Below are 21,000 nucleotides of genomic sequence, written 5' to 3' on the forward strand. Positions count from 1 at the left end.
AATTCAATATGACTTGTAAGGCAAGACCTACCCTTCACAAATCTGTGCTGGCTGTCCCTAATCAAGCAGTGTCTTTCCAGATACTCATAAGTCCTATCCCTCAGTACCCTTTCCATTACTTTGCCTACCACAGAAGTAAGACTAACAGGCCTGTAATTCCCGGGGTTATCCCTATTCCCTTTTTTGAACAGGGGCACAACATTCGCTACTCTCCAGTCCCCTGGTACCACCCCCGTTGCCAGTGAAGACGAGAAGATCATTGCCAACGGTACTGCAATTTCTTCTCTTGCTTCCCACATAATCCTAGGATATATCCCGTCAGGCCCGGGGGACTTGTCTATCCTCAAGTTGTTCAAAATGTCCAACACATCTTCCTTCCTAACAGGTATCTCTTCTAGCTTGCCAGTCCATTTCACACTCTCCTCTTCTACAATACGGTCCCTCTCGTTCGTAAGTACTGAAGAGAAGTACTTGTTCAAGACCTCTCCTATCTCTTCCGACTCAATACACAGTCTCCCACTACTGTCCTTGTTCGGACCTACCCTCGTTCTCGTCATTCTCAGGTTTCTCACATACGCATAAAATGCCTTGGGGTTATCCTTGATCCTATCTGCCAACGATTTTTCATGCCCTCTCTTAGCTCTCCTTATCCCTTTCTTCAGGTCCCTTCTGGCTATCCTGTATCCTTCCACTGCTCTGTCTGAATCCTGTTTCTTCATCCTTATGTAAGCCTCCTTCTTCCTCTTTACCAGACATTCAACCTCTCTCGTCAACCAAGGCTCCCTCACACGACCATTTCTTTCCTGCCTGATAGGTACATACATATCATGGACACGTCGTATCTGCTCTTTGAAAAAGTTCCACATTTCCACCACATCCTTCCCTGACAGCCTAAGCTCCCAACGTATGCCAGTGACAAACACTGCCCTTCACATAAAACGGCAAAGCTGTGTGATCGAAACAGTGAGGGGGAGGGTAGGGACTAAATCAAAATAGAGTTGGAGGGAGAAATGATGCACTCCACTCCCTGCGGCGCCCACCTCTCCCTGAACAACTCCAGGGTGTTGGTCGACACCGCGTGCTCCTTCTCCAAGGACACCCGGGCTCTAACGTAACCGCGGAAGAGGGGCAGGCAGTCGGCCCTAACGACCACCTCCACGGCCCGCTGCCTCAACCTGTTAAAACACTTCTGTTTATATCTGTTAGCCAGGCCTCCCTGATTGGACCAGACGAACAGCCCTAATCAGGGAACTCATATTCTAAGACATACACCTGGCTGACCCCATTACAATCACTACAGGCTCTACCCTGAGGACCTCCTGCAGAGATGTCATGGACCTGAGATGACTGACCTCCAACAACCACAACCATTTTGCTTTGAGCTAAGTATGAATAAAACCAACAGAAAGATTTTCCATTTATTCCCATTGACTCCAGTTTTGCCAGGGCTCCTTGATGCCACACTCGGTCGAATGCAGCCTTGATGTCAAGGGCTGTCCCTCTCCCCTCCCCTCTGGAGTTCAGCTCTTTTGTCCATGTTTGACCCAAGGCTGTAATGAGGTCAGGAGCTGAGTGACCCTGGTGCAACCCAAACTGGGTGTCACTGAGCAGGTTATTGCTGAGCAGGTGCTGCTTGATAGCACTGTTGGTGACACCTTCCATCACTTTCCTGATGATCGAGAGGAGAACGATGGGGCGGTAATTGGCCGGGTTGGATTTGTCCTGCTTTTTATGTACAGGACATACCTGGGCAATTTTCCACATTGTCGGGTAGATGCCAGTGTTGTAACTGTACTGGAACAGCTTGGCTAGGGGAGCGGCAAGTTCTGGAGCACAAGTCTTTAGTATTATTGCTGGAATGTTGTCAGGGCCCATAGCCTTTGCAGTATCCAGTGTGTCCAACCATTTTTTGGTATCGTGGAGTGAATCAAATTGACTGAAGTTTGGTATCTGTGATGTTGAAGTCCACTGGATAAGACCGAGATGGATCATCCACTCGGCATGTCTTGCTAAGCCTTGTCTGTTGTGCTGATGTGCTGGGCTTCGACATCATTGAGGACTCTCCTCTAGTGAGTTGTTCAATCGTCCAGCACTAATCACAACTGGATGTGGCAAGACTGCAGAGCTGAGATCTGATCCGTTGGTTGTGGGATCACTTAGCTCTGTCTATCACTTGCTGCTTCTGCTGTTTGTCATGCAAGTCATCCTGTTTGGTAGCTTCACCAGGTTGACACTTCATGCCTGGTGCTGCTCCTCGCATGACCCCCTTGCAGTCTCCATTGAACCAGGGTTGATCCCAGGCATTGATGGTAATGGTTGAGTGGGGGTTATGCCAAGCTGTAAGGTTAAAGATTGTGGTTGAATACAATTCTGCTGCTGTTGATGGCCCACAGCACCTCGTGGATGCCCAGTTTTGAGTTGCTCGATCTATTCTGAGCCTGTTCCATTGAACACGGCAATAGTGTCTCACAACACAATGGAGGGTGTCCTCAATGTGAGGGTGGGACCTCTTCACAAGGACTGTGCAATGGTCACTCCAACCGATACTGTCACAGACAGATGGATCTGTGACAGTTAGATTGGTGGGTTTCACCCCGCTGTCAGTTCACCTACCCCTCTGCAGGATGAGTCTGCCTGAAATGTCCTTCAGCTCAGTCAATAGTAATGTTTCCAAGCCATCAAAGTTCCTCATTCAGAGTAGAATCTTGTTACCCTCTTCTTCAAGTGCTGTTCAACCTAAAAGAGTACTGATTCATCAGTTCAGTCTGTTGCTTGACTAGTCTGTGGACAGCTTTCCTATTCTCGGCACAACTCCCTGGCCGTTAGTGAGAAGGTGGTTGTGGAGTCAACTGGGCTGGTTATGCCTTTGTCCTTTCCGATGCTTTGGACAATGCTGATTGATCAAGCATTTATTCTTCTTCGACTTTGTGTTAACAACACAGGTAAGTGGCTTGCTGGATGGAGCATTTCAGAGGACTGTTAAAAGTCATCCACGCTGCTGTGGGTCTTGAGTCACATGTAAGCCAGACAGGGTAAGGATGGCGGATTTCTTTCCCTGAAGGACATTAGTGAGGCAGATGGGTTTTTACAGCAACAAATATCTGTTTGTTTCACTGTCACCAATACTGAAACAAGCTTTTTTACTCCAGATTGATTTCCAACAGTGAATATAAATCCCCCTAGCTGCCATAGTGGGATTTGAACTCACGCCTTTAGATCTTTGTCAGGGTCTCTGGATTATGAGTTCAATCACAACCACAATACTACTCTACAGTCTGGCTGATATCATAATCTGCCTCCTCTGCAATACTTCAGACGCACTCCCAGCGCTTGCGCTAATGACATCACCAAGATGGTGTCCAATGTGGTCAATACCAGGTGAATGCGCCATAGTGCAGGCTTTATCTGGGACCTAAAACTGTACTCATTGCACCAAAAATACAGCTGTTGCACCACTCAGTTTTGCGTTTTGAAACTTTTAGTGGTATGATTACACATAAGCCTTGATGTGAAGGAGTGCTTCCAGCTGAGAGGTAATGGAAAATACTGTTACCCTTGTGTATGTGATGAGCAATTCACTCACTTTAACACGGAGAGGGGACTACATAACCTGCCTTTTATTTCAGCCCAAAGAATTTTCTTTCTCCTTGCCTGTCCTAGTTATGATATCAAACGTTGTGCAGTACTGAGTTACTATACCCCGAACACCATCCGTTGCTCCATTGTTCTCCTGTGTGACTCGTATCAATTTCACAGGAACACCACAGTCCTGCTTACTTTGCAGACAATCATACCCACCATTTGCTTGCTGAACCAGAGACCTCACGTCTCCACTGCACATATCACAGATATTCCCAAGTGCCATTGTTTGTAGTGAATCTACAAAAAGGAATTCCTTGTATCCCATTCCCTTTACGTTGTTGCATTTTTTAAATTGCGGCTTCAAAGTGCAGATTTCCACTGCCTAAAAGGCAAGCTAGCTCCCAATCAGTACCGTTGGGGGGAAAGGGGATTGATCACATCCTCTCTTAGCACAGTGGCTCCAGTGAGAGATAAAAAGATGAGGGCATGGACAGGGTGAGTAGGAAGCAGCTTAAGTGAAGGGTCAATAATAAAGGGGCATCATTTTAATGTGAAGGGCAGGGAGTTTAAAGAGGATTTGAGGGAAAATATTATCACCCAGAGGGTGGTAGGGCTCTGGTATGCACTGCCTAGAGGGTTGTAGAGGTAGGAAACTTCACAACCTTCCCAAAGTACTTGGATGAGCATTTGAAATGTCAATAACATTCAAGGCTCTGGGCCTATTGCAGGAAAGTGGGACTAGTGCAGACTTAGAGAAGTTTTCTTTTGTCAGTGCAGGCTCAAGGAGCCTTTCTGTTTGATTGCCTCTGAGCTGGGGCTGCTGCTGCAAGACGTGCTTCAGATCAGCACAGGAGATGGCTATATTCAGCCCAGTGTGTTTGTTTTGACTCCCTGCAAGAGCAACTAATCCAGTCATTCTCTTCCGCTTCACTCTGCAAATGTATCCTCTTCAGCTGCTTCTCGAATTCCGTATTGAAACCCATGATTGAATCTGCATCCAGCACCTTCTCAGGAGTAGACCCATCGGCCCCTCGAGCCTGTTCTGCAATTCAATAAGATCATGGTTGGTCGGATTCTGAGCTTCTCCCCTGATAATTTTTCACCCCTTTCATATCAAAACTCTGTCCTTCTACACTTGAAAAATATTCAAGGGTTCTGCTTTGACCACCTTTTGAAGAAAAGAGTTCCAAAGAGCTACGACCTCTGAGAGAGGAATAGGCTTGCCTCATCTCTGTTTTAAATGGGCGACCCCTGTTCCTACACAGATATCTTTTCTCCAATCTATTAACTTGTTTTCTATTTGTCTTACTTATGTCCTTCTCTGGTGCTGCTCCTGGCATGTCCTCACTACTCTCCATTGAACCAGGGTTAATCCCAGTCTTGATGGTGATGGTAGATTTAGGGGATATGCCGGAACATGAGGCTACAGATTGTGGTTGAATACAATACTGCTATTGATGACCCACAGCACCTGTAGCTTAACTGTGTAAGCTATAACTTCAGTGTGCTACATATACTTGCCTGATCCTAATTTAAACTATTGCCCTAGCTGAAAGAAGAAAGAAACCTGAAAACTCAGCAAACAATCGCCTTACCTGCTTACCTAAAGAACGCCTCTGAATTCCACTCTTCAGTCAAATTGTCTCCATGCCCTCTCTCAGATCATTCCCTATTCACTAAAAGGTCAGATTAATAAAGCAGCCTGTGCCCATATGTATCAGGACCTGGATGTAACCCAGGATTGTGCTGATAAGTGGTAAGTACCATTTGCGCCACACAAATACCAGACAATACCTTTCTCCAACAAGGGAGAATCTAACCATCACCCCTTGTCATTCAATGGCATTGCCATCATTGAACATCCTAGGAGTTACCATTGACTAGAAACTGAACGGAACTAGCCATATAAATACAGTGTCTACAAGAGCAGATCAGAAGCTAGGACTCTTGCAGCAAGTACCTTCCTACAAAGCACAAGTCAGGAGTGTGAGGGAATACTCCCCAATTGCCTGGATGAGTGCAGTTCCAACAACACTCAAGAAACTCAACACCATCCAGGACAAACCAGCCCTCTTGATTGGCACCACTTCCACTAGCATCCACTCCCTCCACCACCGACACTCAGCAGAAGCAGTGTGTACCATCTACAAGGCTCACTGCAGAAACTCACCCAAGATCCAGTGACAAGTGGCATTCCACAAGGCTCAGTGTTGGGACCATAACTTTGCACTCTATACATTAGTGATCTAGATGAAGGAACTGGGGGCATTCTGGCTAAGTTTGCAGATGATACAAAGATAGGTAGAGGGACAGGTAGCATTGAGGAGGCGGGGAAGCTGCAGAAGGATTTGGACAGGGTAGGAGAGTGGGCAAAGAAGTGGCAGGTGGAGTACAATGTGGGAAAGGGTGAGGAATAATAGAGGCATGGACTATTTTCTAAAATTCAGAAGTCTGAAGTGCAAAGAGACTTAGGAATTCTAGACCCGGTTGAGTCAGTAGTTGGGAATGTAAATGCAATGATGGCATTTATTTTGAGTGGACTTGAATATAAAAGCAGGGATGTATTTCTGAAGCTCTATAAGGCTCTGGTCAGACCACATTTGGAGTATTGAGTGCAGTTTTGGGCCCCATATCTCCGGAAGGATGTAGTGGCCCTGGAGCAGAGGAGGTTCACTCGAATGGTCCCAGGAATGAAAAGCTTAACATATGAGGAACGTTTGAGGACTCTGGGTTTATATTCGATGGAGTTTAGAAGGATGAGGGGAGAATCCAATTGAAACATACAGAGTGGCCTGGACAGAGTGGATATTGGGGAGATGTTTCCATTGGGAGGAGAGACTAGGACCCAAGGGCACAGCCTTAGGCCTTTTAGAATGGAGATAAGGAGAAACATCTTCAGCCAGTGAGTGGGGAATCTATGGAATTCATTGCCACAGAAGGCTGTGGAGGCCAGGTCATTGAGTATATTTAAGACTGAGATAGATAGGTTCTTGAGTATCAAGGGGATCAAGGGTTACGGGGAGAAAGCGGGAGAATAGGATTGAGAAACCTATTGGCCATGATTGAATGGGGGAGCAGACTTGATAGGCTGAATGGCTTAATTTCTGCTCCTATGTCTCTTAACCTTCGATAGGACCTTCCAAATGCATGGTCATTTAGAAGGACAAGAGCAGCAGATACATGGGGACACCATCCCCTTCAAAATCCCCTCGAAGCTATTCACCATCCTGATCTGGAAATATATCATTGTTCCTTCGCTGGGTCACATTTCAGGATTTCCCTCCCTAAGAGCACTGTTGGTGTGCCAAATCCCATTTGGAAAGAATGTCTTCTGTTGTAGGAGAATCTAGCACTGGGGATCTCAGATATCCCAATCCAATCTAGTCCCACCTGCCAGCACCTGGCCCATATCTCTCCAAACCCTTCCTATTCATACAGCCATCCAGATGCCTTTTAAATGTTGCAATCATACTAGCCTCCACCACTTCCTCTGGCAGCTCATTCCATACATGTACCACCCTCTGTGTGAATGCCGTGCTGTACATCTCTATGACTATGACTCTATGAAGTGTCACCCTTTAAGACAAAGATGAGGAGAAATGGGTTCTGTCAGAAGGTGGCGAGTCTTTTGAACTCTCGCCCTCAAAAAGTGGTGAAAGCACTGTCTTTGAAGGCAGATTTAGATAGCTTCTTGGTGAGCAAGATGATAAAAGCTTATTGGCAGTAGGCAGAGAAATGTGGAGTAATCAGATCAGTCATAATCCTGATGAAGGGTCACTGAACCTGAAACGTTAACTCTGTTTCTGTCTCCACAGATGCTACCAGACCCGCTGAGTTTCTTCAGCAATTTGTGTTTTTGTTTCAGATCTCCAATATCGGCAGTTCTTTGTTTTATTTCAGCTGCAGTCCTATTGAATGGAGGAGCAAGATTGAGGGCCCGACTGGCTTCCTCCTGCTACTAATTTGCATCTGTGTACAGACTATATCGGTTCAAGAAGGCAACTCACCATTGTCTTCTCAAGGGCAATTATTCTTCTGTTCATAACATATGGTCACCTCTAACTCAGCCAGTATTTATTACCCTGGAGAAGGTGGTCATGAGCTACCTTCTTGAACACTGCATTCCTTGGGGTGTAGGGACACCCATGGTGCTGTTAGTTTAAGTATTTTGATTAAGGACGTGCAACAAATCCTGGCTTTGCCAGCAACTCACATATCCCATGAACAAATAAATCCACAAGCAAATAAATAAAGGAACCTTCCCTATCTATGTTGAATTTATGTACTCACCAAATTCCCTGAGTTAAGTAAGTGCTCTGTAGTTGGAGTGCTCCTTTGAACTGCACTTGACAGTCCTCACAGGTAGGTATGATCCTGCCTGAAGATACAATTGACAACACTTTGGCTGTTGTGACCAATCAGGTCAGGATCGCCATTTTATGCAGCATCAGTGAACATATGACAGACATAATGTGAGTGAAGAAACTATTGAGGAATAAAGACTTAGTCAAGCCTTTGCTGATACTGAGATTGCTGTCTCAGATTGTTGGAGCCTCTTGCCTATGCAACTCATCTGCTGAAATGTAGTATGTACATCCCTGTCTGTAGTTGTGGGTGGGAGAGGACTACCTGCAGAGTTGGATTTTTGGGGAGCCAAGAAGACTTAGTTGACCTTGAAATTTGGTGGATAGAACCCAATCACTAATGCCTTCAGTTTTCCTCGTGGCAGGATTAAGGTGCAGGGTAGTTCGAGTGACGATCCCTCACACCAGAACTCCCGACCTATCCATCTTCATAATGGAGACAGGTATCTCCGAATCACCCACAACTTAAATGGAGTCAGGCCAAATTTTCAAGGAGTCATGGCCAACCTAAAGCACTTCCGTGCCTATTCACCCAGTGTACACTCTGCGCAGAACCAATGAACTCTGTAGAATGTATGCAAAAGCTTTAAACACCAATATTCAGTCATTCATTACTCTTAAAAGGAAACTGTTATTACAACTTCCTTACAAACATTTCAACCATCCAGACTTTTAAAGTATCAATCCCGAAAACTATGATCGCTTAATGCCTCTTTAGCTGATGTACGTAAACTTCTGCAAGTGCCACAATAGATATAAGAGAAAGAGCAGTCTATCAAACAGTGTTTTGTCATGCATGCAGCTAGTTCAACAGACTAATGGATGTCTGGCTTCTCAGCTGAGAATGCATAATGTGGCTTGCTGAGAACTGTAGATCTGGAGTCATGGGTCAGTAACAAATTCCTATCACAGCATGACCATACTAAATGAGGATCTTGTAATAATCGAATAGTTTCAGATAAGTTTCTTATTCAGTTAACTGAATTTAAATGTCCCAGCTTCCATGGTGAGGTTTGAACTTCTGTCCCTAGATGATTGTTTCAGGTTGCTCTGGATTTCTCATTCAGTGACACAAGCACTACACTGTTCTCCTGAAGTGTTTCCACCCAAATGTTGTTCTCAAACCTATGGAATGGAACATAACTTTCTGATTTAAGTGTAGCAAAAGTGCTACCTACTAAACCACAATTCGTAAGGGAGAAAAAAATAAATATTTGATAAGAATTAAAACATGTTTGGGCCGAGGCAAATCTCAAATAACAAGTTTGTAAACTAAATTTATTCGCCTTAACTTTTATTTGCTGTAGTCCAATCTTTAGAAACGATCACCAAAGCAGACCAGCAGCAATAATACCTGGGATTCCGGACTGGAAAACAAATTAAAATCCTAGTCAAGGCGACATAAGCTTGTTTGGTGGAGGGGAGGAGTTTGTAAATTTGGCTGGATTAGGGGGCAGAGATAAATCTTGTGACTCACACACACATATCTTTTACCAAACTGAAGTAACAGAAGGCAAGTAAGAAATCTAAACCCCACCATTTTATGATACCAATCCAGGCATTCAACAGTACCAAGCATTAGGTGATCAGAACAGAAAAAGAACATTATATTGACGTTTCTTTGGAGATGTAAAAATTAGTTGTCTGGAGGCCGACAATTATAGCACAGTTTTGTGTCCTGTTAGGTTTGAGAAATTGGACATCACTCCTAAAAGTGCACAGAAGATCAAGCCAGTTCTAGAAAGATGGCTGACAGAAGCAGAAATACGACACCGTGCGGGCATACAGAACCTCACTGAGTTCGTGGGTAGTGAACCTTCAAAGAAACGCAAACGACGCACATCTTTCACACCACAGGCCCTGGAAATCCTTAACGCCCACTTTGAGAAAAACACACACCCCACAGGTCAGGAAATGACAGAGATAGCCGAGCAGCTGAACTACGACCGAGAGGTGGTTAGGGTGTGGTTCTGCAACAAGAGGCAGACTTTAAAAAACACCATCAAGAGACTGCAGCAGAATGACACGGCGGGAAGAGGTTCAGTTGAACAATTATCGGACTCCGCAGTAAACGCTGCTGGAACAGGCTGACCTACAGAAGACTCTTTCAGTGAGTTGTTCCAATGTTTTTATAAATAACACTATGAGGATCGTTTAGAAGGTAATGGCCCAGCAGCAAAAGTAGACATCCCCAGATCACTGCATCTCTTCGGTCTACTAAGGCATATTGTGGTATACAGCCACATGGATGGAGCCATTAGAGTGAATTACAGTAACATTTAGGAGTAGTACATAAGCTGCTGCATAATTCATTTTGTAGCACCCACAGTCCTTCAGGTCAAATGTCACAGTCAGTTATAGTCTCCCTTCTCCTGTATCATGTTACTTCGACCTTCTGAACAACTAAGCATCTCTGATACCTATCCAACTGTGCAAGGTTTGCCTTGAGGGGTCCACACCCTGTAAAATGATACATTGGAGGATGTTACAAGTTGCAATCTAGCTTTCCGAGGACTGAACACATTTATCCTGTGAGTTCTGAGATTTGTATCAGCCAGTTTTGATCTTTAGTCTATACCTGGTTACCTGACCTCAAGCAGACAGCTGTAGCAGGTGCTACAATAGACCTGGGAATCCCGGAGTTGAACAAGAGGTGGGGAGAACAAAACGCAATATGTCTCATTGCTGCACAATGATCATACCAGAAATGTGCATATGTGGAAGTCAGGTGAGAAACTAGGCTCAACTGTGGCCTTAATTAAACACACTTCCCAACTGGACTGGCACGAAAGGGTACGGTGAGGGGATGAAGTGCTAGAAATGGCAAAATGCACCAGCTACCATGATGTTAATGACTGCAGGTACTGGAGTGGGTGAGTGTCCTGCTATGGAGAGATGGGAGACTTGTGTTGATCTGTAAATTGGGGACCTATGATGTTGATTGGATCCTGGATTTTAATTGATGTACAGGTCAATAAGATTGTTTGAGCAACCTTTGGGCATTGGCTGATGATGTGCTGAAAATAGAGGGGTCTTAATCTGAAAAAAGCTGCAACACTCAGTTCATTGTGGACTGTGATTCAATGACCACTGTTTGCTTTGAACTGTTTTTTGAAGAGTGTTCACCAGCTCATTGAAGAAGCTGTTTATGGATCTTGCTCCAGCTTCATTCTATTGGAGTGAAGAGGATGAGCAGCTGCACCAAAGGCTCGATGAGGGAACTGCAGGTGCACCAGCAATAGAAAGGGAATGTATATTAACTACAGGCCACCCCCACTCTAATGAGCCTTCATACTAAGGCTCAGTCTCCTTGGCCTTTTATTAGGAGCAGTGTTTCTAGACACACAAAAACCTTCTCACTTGGGTTGTGAGAATTATCAGGTTCTGGCCGTTCTATCTCACTAAGGTGCTAACTCGGAATGCTAGCCTCTGCGCTGGTACCTGAAACACATGTATTATGTGGTGGTGCATCTTCAGGACAGGTGATTTCCTCCAAGCAATCTTCATCCTCTAAGGTTATGTTCTGTCATGGTGATATGCAGCACCTGGAAGATGGAAGAAAGGGTAAACATTTAGTCAGTGAGAAAATGTAAATGTCCATGTGTAGCATCTTACTGGTTGATAAGTCAAAGTGGCTGAACGTGCAGTTGGTTATATAAATTGAAATCAATCACACAGCTCGATGGAACCGCCAACCTTGTCATCAGCAATGCTGAGAATTTAGCTGGGTTCTGTTCTGTCAGGTATGTCCTCATCTGTCAGGCTCACTTCAATTAAAGCTGGGGTTCCCTATATTGGTCTTGGCACTGTCCGGATTACCTTCATTACCTTCACTCTCCCCTTGTAGCAAGGATGTTTGCTTCCTCTGAGTGTAGTGTGGAAAGTGATAGGTAGAATCAAACAACAACAGAAGAGTGGATGTCAGGCAGTTATGGATAGTGGCCTCAAAATGCAAACCAGCCATCACATTTCCCTACATTGAAATAGAGGCTCCACTAAAGAAGGCAGTAAAGCTCTTCAGAGCGACCTGAGGATGGGAAAGTCACCGTGGAAATACAAGTTCCTTCTTCCAGTGCAAATTGAGAAGGTGTGCTGTGTGTGCCTCAGACTTAATGAGATTGGGTCATTGGCAGCAGTGAGGGGAAGGAGAGAGGGGGACAGTCACCCTTGATGCAGGGTCAAGACTTAGTGTGAATGCAGTAGGCCAGAAAATAGAATGAAAGCAAGTGATGGGTAGACAAGGACATGTGCTGACCTTTCCTGACCTTATCAGGTGATTAAACAAGTTCCTATAGTGGATTCATAAGCTTGAGTTGGACTAAGCATGTAAATGCAGCAGCCAAACATTTTCACCATGCAGGTTGAAGTCACATTTGCACCTGTATCATGACAACAAGCTGTATTTAAATTACGTCCAGCTGATGTGCTTCTATGTCGTGCAGTGCTGCATTCTCGTAGCCCTGTGCCACCATTGCACACCATGTTCCCCGGTTTCAGGTAAAAACTGGGGCCACAGTGTTGTCATGGCTCACTTGAAGAATGGCTATTTGGGTCTGGGAATGTAAGGGAAACTGTACCCAACAAGGAGTTCAGGTTTCCAGGCCAGGGTGGGAGAAAATTACATCAGCCACTTTTATTCCTTGTGTGGGTTTCACTTTGTAATCCTCTCATTTCTCTGCTTTACTGCAGTGAGCAGCGTCCATGAGCAAGCATGACTGAGAAGGATGAAAGTTTACAGGAGGTTCATTTTTGGTTACATTGTAATTAATGCAATCAGTCGGAGAAAAGCATCACCTGCGATATTTTGAGATTAGGTTCATAATGTAAAATTAACAACCCTTCAAAAAGTTATAAATATTCTTTCAAAACCATGACACTGATATCCAAAACTTTAGAAGACCATCACAGCTCTGACAGCGCAAATCACCTTCTTAAAACAATACTAATGTCCGACTTTGTTCTCTATCAGGATAGGATAGCATATGTTCATCTTTCCAAATCTGATTTCCTATCCAAATTCATCCTTTGAATGAGCTTTCCTGAGCTGGGAAGGTAGGTAAGGCATTAACTTCTCCAAATCAACAGGAAATCCATTTATTGTAAGGTGAAACAGTGCCATGTATTAGCTTATGTCCTCTCTGTTGTGAGATGCTCCACTTAATGGAGAAAAATCACTCTTATTTGGTCAGTCCAAAATAGAAACTCATTTATTAGTAGACAACATGAGAGTTTATGGGATTAAAGTTACAAAGACTGTATGAAATGGCTCGAAGACCCAACGAGAGGTATTATCTGGAGCTACATTTGGAAGACACTGAACAGTGGTTTCCTGGGTCAGCCAGCTGTTCAGGCTCGTGGAATGTTTCACATGCAGTGGAACAGATCTTGATTTTGTGCAATGGCAGCTCTCCTAATGTATTATTTCCAATGACGTTAAGTTGCCAATTGGTTATCACCATTTTACACAAAAGCACAAAGCCACAATTACCTACTGTCCTTTTTTATACCATTTCCAGAAAAATTACAAATTGGAATTTTTGAGAAGACATTTACCATATGGACTTCCTATGGCATAATATGTACAGGGTGATGCCATCACACCAACCCTGTATTGCAGGATTGCCTTTTCTCATTTATAATAAACCAAAATACTAAATATGTGACAAAGATGTGACGTGATTGCATTTGAGGAGCAAGTAACTGCATTGGGAAGCCTCCTGGTAGCACCTGAACATCTATTGCAGTAGTAATCTGATATTTATATACTTTTTTTTAACGGAAAAAAGTTACTATTTACTCTAAATGTAAAGTATTCAACATTAAAATGCTATGGTTCGGATACTCTGATTAGAATATCTTGCCCCAGGGCCAGGTCAGTATGTAGCCACTATCCTTCCTACCATCGCAGAAGAGACACGAGTTGCAGATTTTTATGGATGTATGGGTTTAATGAGGCAACATGGTTCATGTTTATGTGCATCGTTGGTTAAATTTGTTTCTGAATTTTGTGAACAACTATCCCTCCATCCTCAGCGTATGTGAGTCTTTTACAAATTGAATCTTGGGGTTTGACCTGATTCCAACAAGTCCACATTCATTGACCATCTTTAGTTGTCCCGAGGGCATGAAGAATTAACCATACCGTCTGAGACTGGAGTCCCAGAATTGTTGTTCTGGCAAGAAACTGAGGTACAGTTTACAGAGTTATTTGGAGACATGGCAATAACAGATAGAAAAGGCTTGCCTGTCTGTCTAGCCTGCCCCATATAACTGCAAAGTGCTACATGTCTCTATACAGTCACTCCCTACCCACCTGAAGCTGTATTATTTCCTGGGAGAAACCAATTAAAAACCCCAAACAATTGGGAGAAGGAAGGAAAATTTGTGCTTGACCCCTCTAGACAATCAGACATAGACTAAGAGGTTTCATCAACTCCAATTTATATGACTGACTACCTACCTTGTGCACAAGGTGATCATCATTGCAGCCCAAAATCAATCCAACTTTCTTGGAAAAAATTAAGTGAGTCAGCATTCATTGCACCAACTTGTTCCATGGTTTCATTGTTCTCTGGGGCAGAGAGGAACTGCCCAAAGTTCTCCCCAGTTCTGGTCCCACAGAGTTTGGAAGCATTGACCCTGGGCCTCCCTAACCTGTCATGTTGAAATAATTGACCCAAATAAACACCAACCAGTTCCTTCATGAATCTATATTCAGCAAACTGCCAGCAAGCAAGCAGCAAGCTAAGCAAGCAGGCAACAGCAAGCAAACAGCAAGCCAAGCAAGCAGCAAAAGCCAGCAGCAGCAACGGCAGTATCCAGTGATAACAACCAAGCAGCGGGCTGAGAGCATACAGGCGTAGTAGGGACAGCAGGAGGAGCACAAGACTTCTGAATTGATTTGGAAACTTAAAGCTCGACTGTATTGCCAACTCCCACAGCCCCATTGTGTTGCCACCTTTGCTTATGCCCCCAATAATGCCAGCTTAATGGAAAAGCTCACTATATTGTTGCCACCATATTGCTCTCACAAGGCAATCAGTATTACTGGAACAGGCTGTTGGAGTCTGCTACAGTCACAGTGGTGCTTTTTGATGTGGTGCTCCAGACACACTTGGTCCATTTTCATCACCTCCTCTCTGAAAGTACTGTCTTTTATTCTGATACACTATATCAAGAGCCCTTCTCCAAGTATGAGCCTAATCAAGGAGTGTTGCCAGCTTATTTCATCACAAGGGCATCAGAGATCAACTGACTTAAATGTCCACAAATATGCATTTACCATAGGATTGTCATCAGGAACAGCAGTTCTATTTATTTTTCTAACACAGGAATTCTCAGACTCATTACCATGCATGGGCTGTTGAAAGATTGGCACAGACCAGGCATCAAGCTTAGGACTGTCTCATTTTGTATTACTGAGCAGATGCTTAGGCAACAACAAACATATTCTGATGCAGTGGCATTGTTGTGCATAAAATAGTTATAAATAAAACACACAATCATGGGATACTTTATCCAATAAACCACACAGTATACCTTTAAGTGATATCCTAAAATCAAGATCTAAATAAGGAAAATAATGAGTTCCAATCTAATTAATGAGTACAACATTTTTTTTGCACAGTTATTTGCTCCTGCGATATTTTGGACAAATTATATATTTTTTCATGTGATGTTCAATGAAGGTTTCTGAATGCAGTTTAATTTTATTCCCTCCTTTCATGAAATAGCAATAAATGGTCAGCTTTAAATGGGCTGTGAACTGACACACAGGGCCCCTGATGGTCATCTGGGTAAAAGCACTGCACAACATTGATCGAAGCCATTTGGACACAAAGGTTCTCGGTTGAATCAGCAGTCTGTGTTGAATTAGCTGATCTCAACCAGGCAACAGGAGGACCAAGGAACAGCTGGGTGAAGGACAAGACCAAGACAAAGTAATCTCCTGGTCAATCTGGAAATGCACAGATTCAGGTGTTGGACAAGAACAGGATCAGTGTGGACTATGATGTTGCTGTATTGAATAGTCTCCTACAGTTGTGGCTAGGATTTCCTGATTCTGTCCTTGCCAACCCACAATTTTCTGCCATTCACTTGAAGAGGTGGGAAACTGCAATTTGGCAAACTCAGAAACTGAAAGCCTGATACATCTGTGCATGTGTATTTGGGCAAATTCCCATCCCACCAAGAAGTGAGAAATTTTAGGCAAACAAAAACTTCTTGAGGAAGACAAATGCCTAGGAGTGATTGTAACGTCACTTCTTGCTCAATGTAGGAATATCAAGGTGTAACTATAGGTTTGAAACTGTTTCCTCCTATCTGAAATTTGCCTAACCTATGGTGTGAAATTCCTGAGGTAATTCTACACTGCTTATTTTAGGATATTAATATTGGAGATATTTTATAATTTTAATAAATGCAGTAGTTAAAATAATGTTAAGATTAGACCAAGCCTCTGTTACTATGGTGGCAGGAAGGAGGCACAAGATTTTAATACAAAATTGCTGAAGGACATTCAACTTAATGTTATGGCAGAGCTACAGAATCTTTTCTTGGATGCAAGTAGTTTTCAGATATATTTATAGATATATTTGATGAGTTATAAGTCATTTTAGGCTTTTTCAGGGTTTATTGCTGTAAGTATTTCCAAAGTAAATCAACTGAAGGATTTGGGGTAAAAAAGACAGTTGTATTGATATAGCACTTTTCAAAACCATCAGACATTTTCAAGTCTGGGTGCCACAGTGGTTAGCACTGCTGCCTCACATCACCTGAGACCCAGGTTGGATCCCAGCCTTGGGTGACTTTGTGTGGGTTTTGGCTGTATGGGTTTCCTCCCACAGTCCAAAGATGTGCAAGTAATGGATTGGCCATGCTAAATTTTCCATAATGTCCAGGGATGTGCAGGCTAGGTGGTTCAGCCATGGGACATACAGGGATGGGAGGGTTTGTGTGGACCTGATGGGCCAAATGGCCTGCTTCTACACTGTAGGGATTCTATGGATAAGCTCTTTGCAGCTAATGATGCCGTGAAGGTTTTAACTAGTGCAGATTCTAATTATTCTGTCATGTGAATGAATGATCGCAGTCTGTCGACAAAAGTGTGGGAGGGCTGGAGATTGTACTCAGCCCACCATGAAGGGGATTGTAGATGCTGTACCAATCTACTTGTTACAAAGGCACCAGGGGTAGCAGTCAGCATGTCATCAGAGGGGAAGTAGAGGTTAGAAAGTAGGTTGTGTCCCTGCACAACCTATGATGAGAGTGTCGTGGAAGGAATGTAATCAGTATGTCAGAAGGTTGGCTTTGGCTGTTATGAGGTAAGATTACCTGAGATGTAGAACCAACTGCTGACTTCCAATCATCTGTTTTACACAATCGGACAAAGTCAGGATTGACAGATCAGTTCCGCTATGATGTCTTCCAGTTCATTGTATAGGCCCACACACTTTGGACAAGCCACCAGAGGGAGTGGCTATAGTTCAGGCCTCAAGATGGACTACTGCGAGTCCACTTTGATTTGAAATGCCCAGAGAAAAACATCACTGGGGATATAAGAGGTGTGGTGGGTGTGATGTGAAACAAAAACTGTGCATGCAGTTGTCTTTTCCCACTAAGCAATTCATGCATATATTAGCTAATTGGGAAAATGTGGTCAGCAACTTAATAAAGGGAGCATAACGTTCTGAGTTGTGTATAATAGGAAAAGACTGAGAAAGATAACATGAGGAAATGAGAACTGTCACATAAAGCCGATTAAGAATATAATTTCCTTAAATAATAGGATGGAGAAGACAGTAAAAGTTTCTTATTGTTGGTTTCAAATGGGCACCCATTCATGCTCATGAGATGTCATTGCTAGAGGTGGCATAAGCTATCAGTAGCAAAGCTATGAGTGAACATATGCATTCATTACTAATGAACTATATTTGTTAGTTACATTTCATATGCCTATTCTATTTATATTGCAAGTGCAAAAGAATTTTTATTGAAATAGAAATTTGTTTTCGTATTCTTTCATTTGTGTTTTGGAATGATTTGACAAAATCTGGTAGACTTCTGTTCTGATTTTAAAGAAAGCAGAAATGTTGCTGTAAATCCTCACTCATAGCCTCCACCTTTGAAGGGGAGTGAAACAACAATTCAGATTGACTTACTTTGGGCAGAGTCCTGAATTTATGAGGTGAACTACTGTAACAAGTATTGGGAGCTAACAAACTATAAGTTGTGGATATAGTGATTGTGGTGGGATGTGATCATTTCTAGATACAGGAACAACCTGATTGGCTTTTTCTAATCCTATACAAAAAATATGGAACGAAATATTGATTCTGTCAATTACCTGGATGAATGATATATATCATAATCTTCGTCTGTTTATTCCAAAAATCCCTGAAAAAGCAGATAAAGAAATCTGTGCATCTATGTCCATATGCATGTACAAAGACATGTAACATGGCGAACACAGTGGAGTTTCTTCACATGTTGTAAACTCCATGATTTTAATATTTTTTTTCTTGTTGTTGAAGCTAATTAGTTCCTTAAAAACATTTTGATTTCCTTTCATCGGTTGTGGAAGATTGCTGAAATAATTAAAATACATGATATGCAGTGAAACCTGTCTTTATTAGTGGAAAGAATGCCACAGCTTTCTCAGATATGCTGCAGAAGAACTACATTTATATTTTAAGTAATATCGAACTGAACCTTTATAAAGTATTGATTTTGCTAAGGGAAACCTCTTTCGAACAGGAAGCTGGCAGCCACGGAGCGTCAGTTTTCACAGAGGCCAACACTCCAGAGATAAACAATGTAACTCTAACTTGCTGCAAATCCCATCCTGTAAACTACAGGGTGTTTTTTTTTTTTAAGAGCTGTGAAACTGCCTGCATCCAAGCCCGACTGGCATGAACCTCTGACGGTAATTTCCTTCCAAACTCCAGATAATCATATTTCACTCTGGCCATATTAACCTGACTGAATGCAATCTCTAATGTGTTGAAATCACAGAGCAATGAAATTTGTAAAATGAGATTTTTTAAAAAAAAACCTGCTGCTCAGTACTCTGAACAACTCAAATAAAGCAATGCAGTCATCAGCGTTCAGTTCATCAGTATTGAAAGTGGCATATTTGATTTGCTACAACATCACACTCCATTTTTGTATTTACTAAAAATTGTAAGTAGTTTAAAATATACTCAAAATAAGATGAAATGGATGATTATTTTTTAAAAATGACTCCCTGACATGAAAGGGTGCAATAAGTACATGATCTCTTTATGACTAATTGTACTGTCTTTTTTCTTTGTTGCTGAGTTTAAATTCTAAAGATTGTAATTAATAGTCAAAGAAATCAGTAACAGAAAAATTCCCCGGGTCTGCAAGCAATATATAATTGTGAATAATGGTCTGCTACTAATAATTTGTGGATAGAAGCTGAAAGAAGAATAATAAAGCATTATTTTAACAGTACAGAACTAAACATTTGTGTTGTGTTAACTTATTGCATTGAACTAGATTGCTCATTTGATAAACTCCCATTTACCTTGGTAATTTGTGGGTTAGAACATAGAATATTACAGCGCAGTACAGACCCTTCGGCCCTCGATGTTGCGCCGACCTGTGAAACCAACCTAAAGCCCATCTAAACTACACTATTCCATTTTCATCCATATGTTTATCCAATGACTATTTAAATGCCCTTAATGTTGGCGAGTCCACTACTGATGCAGGCAGGGCATTCCACACCCTTACTACTCCCTGAGTAGAGAACCTACCTCTGACATCTGTCCTATATCTATCACCCCTCAATTTAAAACTATGTTCCCTCGTGCTAACCACCACCATCCAAGGAACAAGGCTCTCACTGTCCACCCTATCTAATCCTCTGATCATCTTCTATGCCTCTATTAAGTCTCCTTAAGTCACCTAACGAAAACAGCCTCACGTCCCTCAGCCTTTCCTCGTAAGACCTTCCCTCCACACCAGGCAACATCCTGATAAATCTCCTCTGAACCCTTTCCAATGTTTACACATCCTTCCTATAATGCGGTGACCAAAACTGTATGCAATACTCCAAGTGCGGCCGCACCAGAGTTTTGTACAGCTGCAACATGGCTCTGAAACTCAATCCCTCTCCCAATAAAAGCTAACATACCTTACAACCCTATCAATCTGGGTGGGCAACTTTCAGGGATCTATGCACATGGACACAGAGATCTCTCTGCTCATCCACACGACCAAGAATCTTACCATTAGCCCAGTACTCCGCATTCCTGTTACTCCTTCCAAAGTGAATCACCTCACACTTTTCCACATTAAACTTCATTTGCCACCTCTCACCCCAGCTCTGCAGCTTAGCTATGTCCCTCTGTAACCTGCAACATCCTTCAGAACTGTCCACAACTCCACCGACCTTAGTGTCATCCGCAAATTTACTAACCCATCCTTCTACGCCCTCATCCAGGTAATTTATAAAAATGACAAACAGGAGTGGCCCAAAACAGATCCTTGCAGTTCACCACTATTAACTGAACTCCAAGATGAACATTTTGCATCAACCACCACCCTCTGTCTTCTTTCAGCTAGCCAATTTCTGATCTAAACCACTAAATCACCCTCAATCCCATGCCTCCATATTTCCTGCAATAGCCTACCATGGGAAACACTATCAAACGTTTACTGAAATCCATATACACCACATCAACTGCTTTGCCATCATCCACCTGTTGGTCACCATCTCAAAGAATTCAATAAGGTTTGTGAGGCACCACCTACCCTTCACAAAACAGTGTTGACTATCCCTAATCAAATTATTCCTTTCTAGATGATTATAAATCCTATCTCTTATAATCCTTTCAAAACTTGCCCACAACTGAAGTAAGGCTCACCGGTCTATAATTACCAGGATAGTGTCTACTCCCCTTCTTGAATAAGAGGACATTTGCAGTCTTCTGGCACCAGTCCTATAGACAATAATGACATGAAGATCAAAGTCAAAGGCTCTGCAATCTCCTCCCCAGCTTCCCAGAGAGTCCTAGGATAAATCCCA

At 42.9% G+C, this 21,000-nt stretch overlaps 1 protein-coding gene across 13 annotated transcripts in view; it reads left to right on the forward strand.

Moving 5' to 3' along the window:
• pou6f1 (POU class 6 homeobox 1) overlaps positions 1-19,421 on the forward strand; it is a 139,223-nt gene extending 119,802 nt beyond the window's left edge. For 5 of the 13 annotated variants that reach the window (XM_043682028.1, XM_043682034.1, XM_043682032.1 and 2 more), the window contains one exon: positions 9,632-19,421. In XM_043682028.1, coding sequence (XP_043537963.1) covers positions 9,632-10,037 — 406 coding nt within the window. In that variant the 3' untranslated portion in view covers positions 10,038-19,421. Of the gene's footprint in view, positions 1-7,482 lie in introns of all 13 variants that reach the window. The other 8 variants (XM_043682029.1, XM_043682042.1, XM_043682041.1 and 5 more) reach the window with 8 other exon arrangements.
• The last annotated feature ends 1,579 nt before the right edge of the window (positions 19,422-21,000 follow it).

The sequence above is a fragment of the Chiloscyllium plagiosum genome, chromosome 43 (assembly GCF_004010195.1).
Source record: "Chiloscyllium plagiosum isolate BGI_BamShark_2017 chromosome 43, ASM401019v2, whole genome shotgun sequence".
NCBI lineage: Eukaryota > Metazoa > Chordata > Chondrichthyes > Orectolobiformes > Hemiscylliidae > Chiloscyllium > Chiloscyllium plagiosum.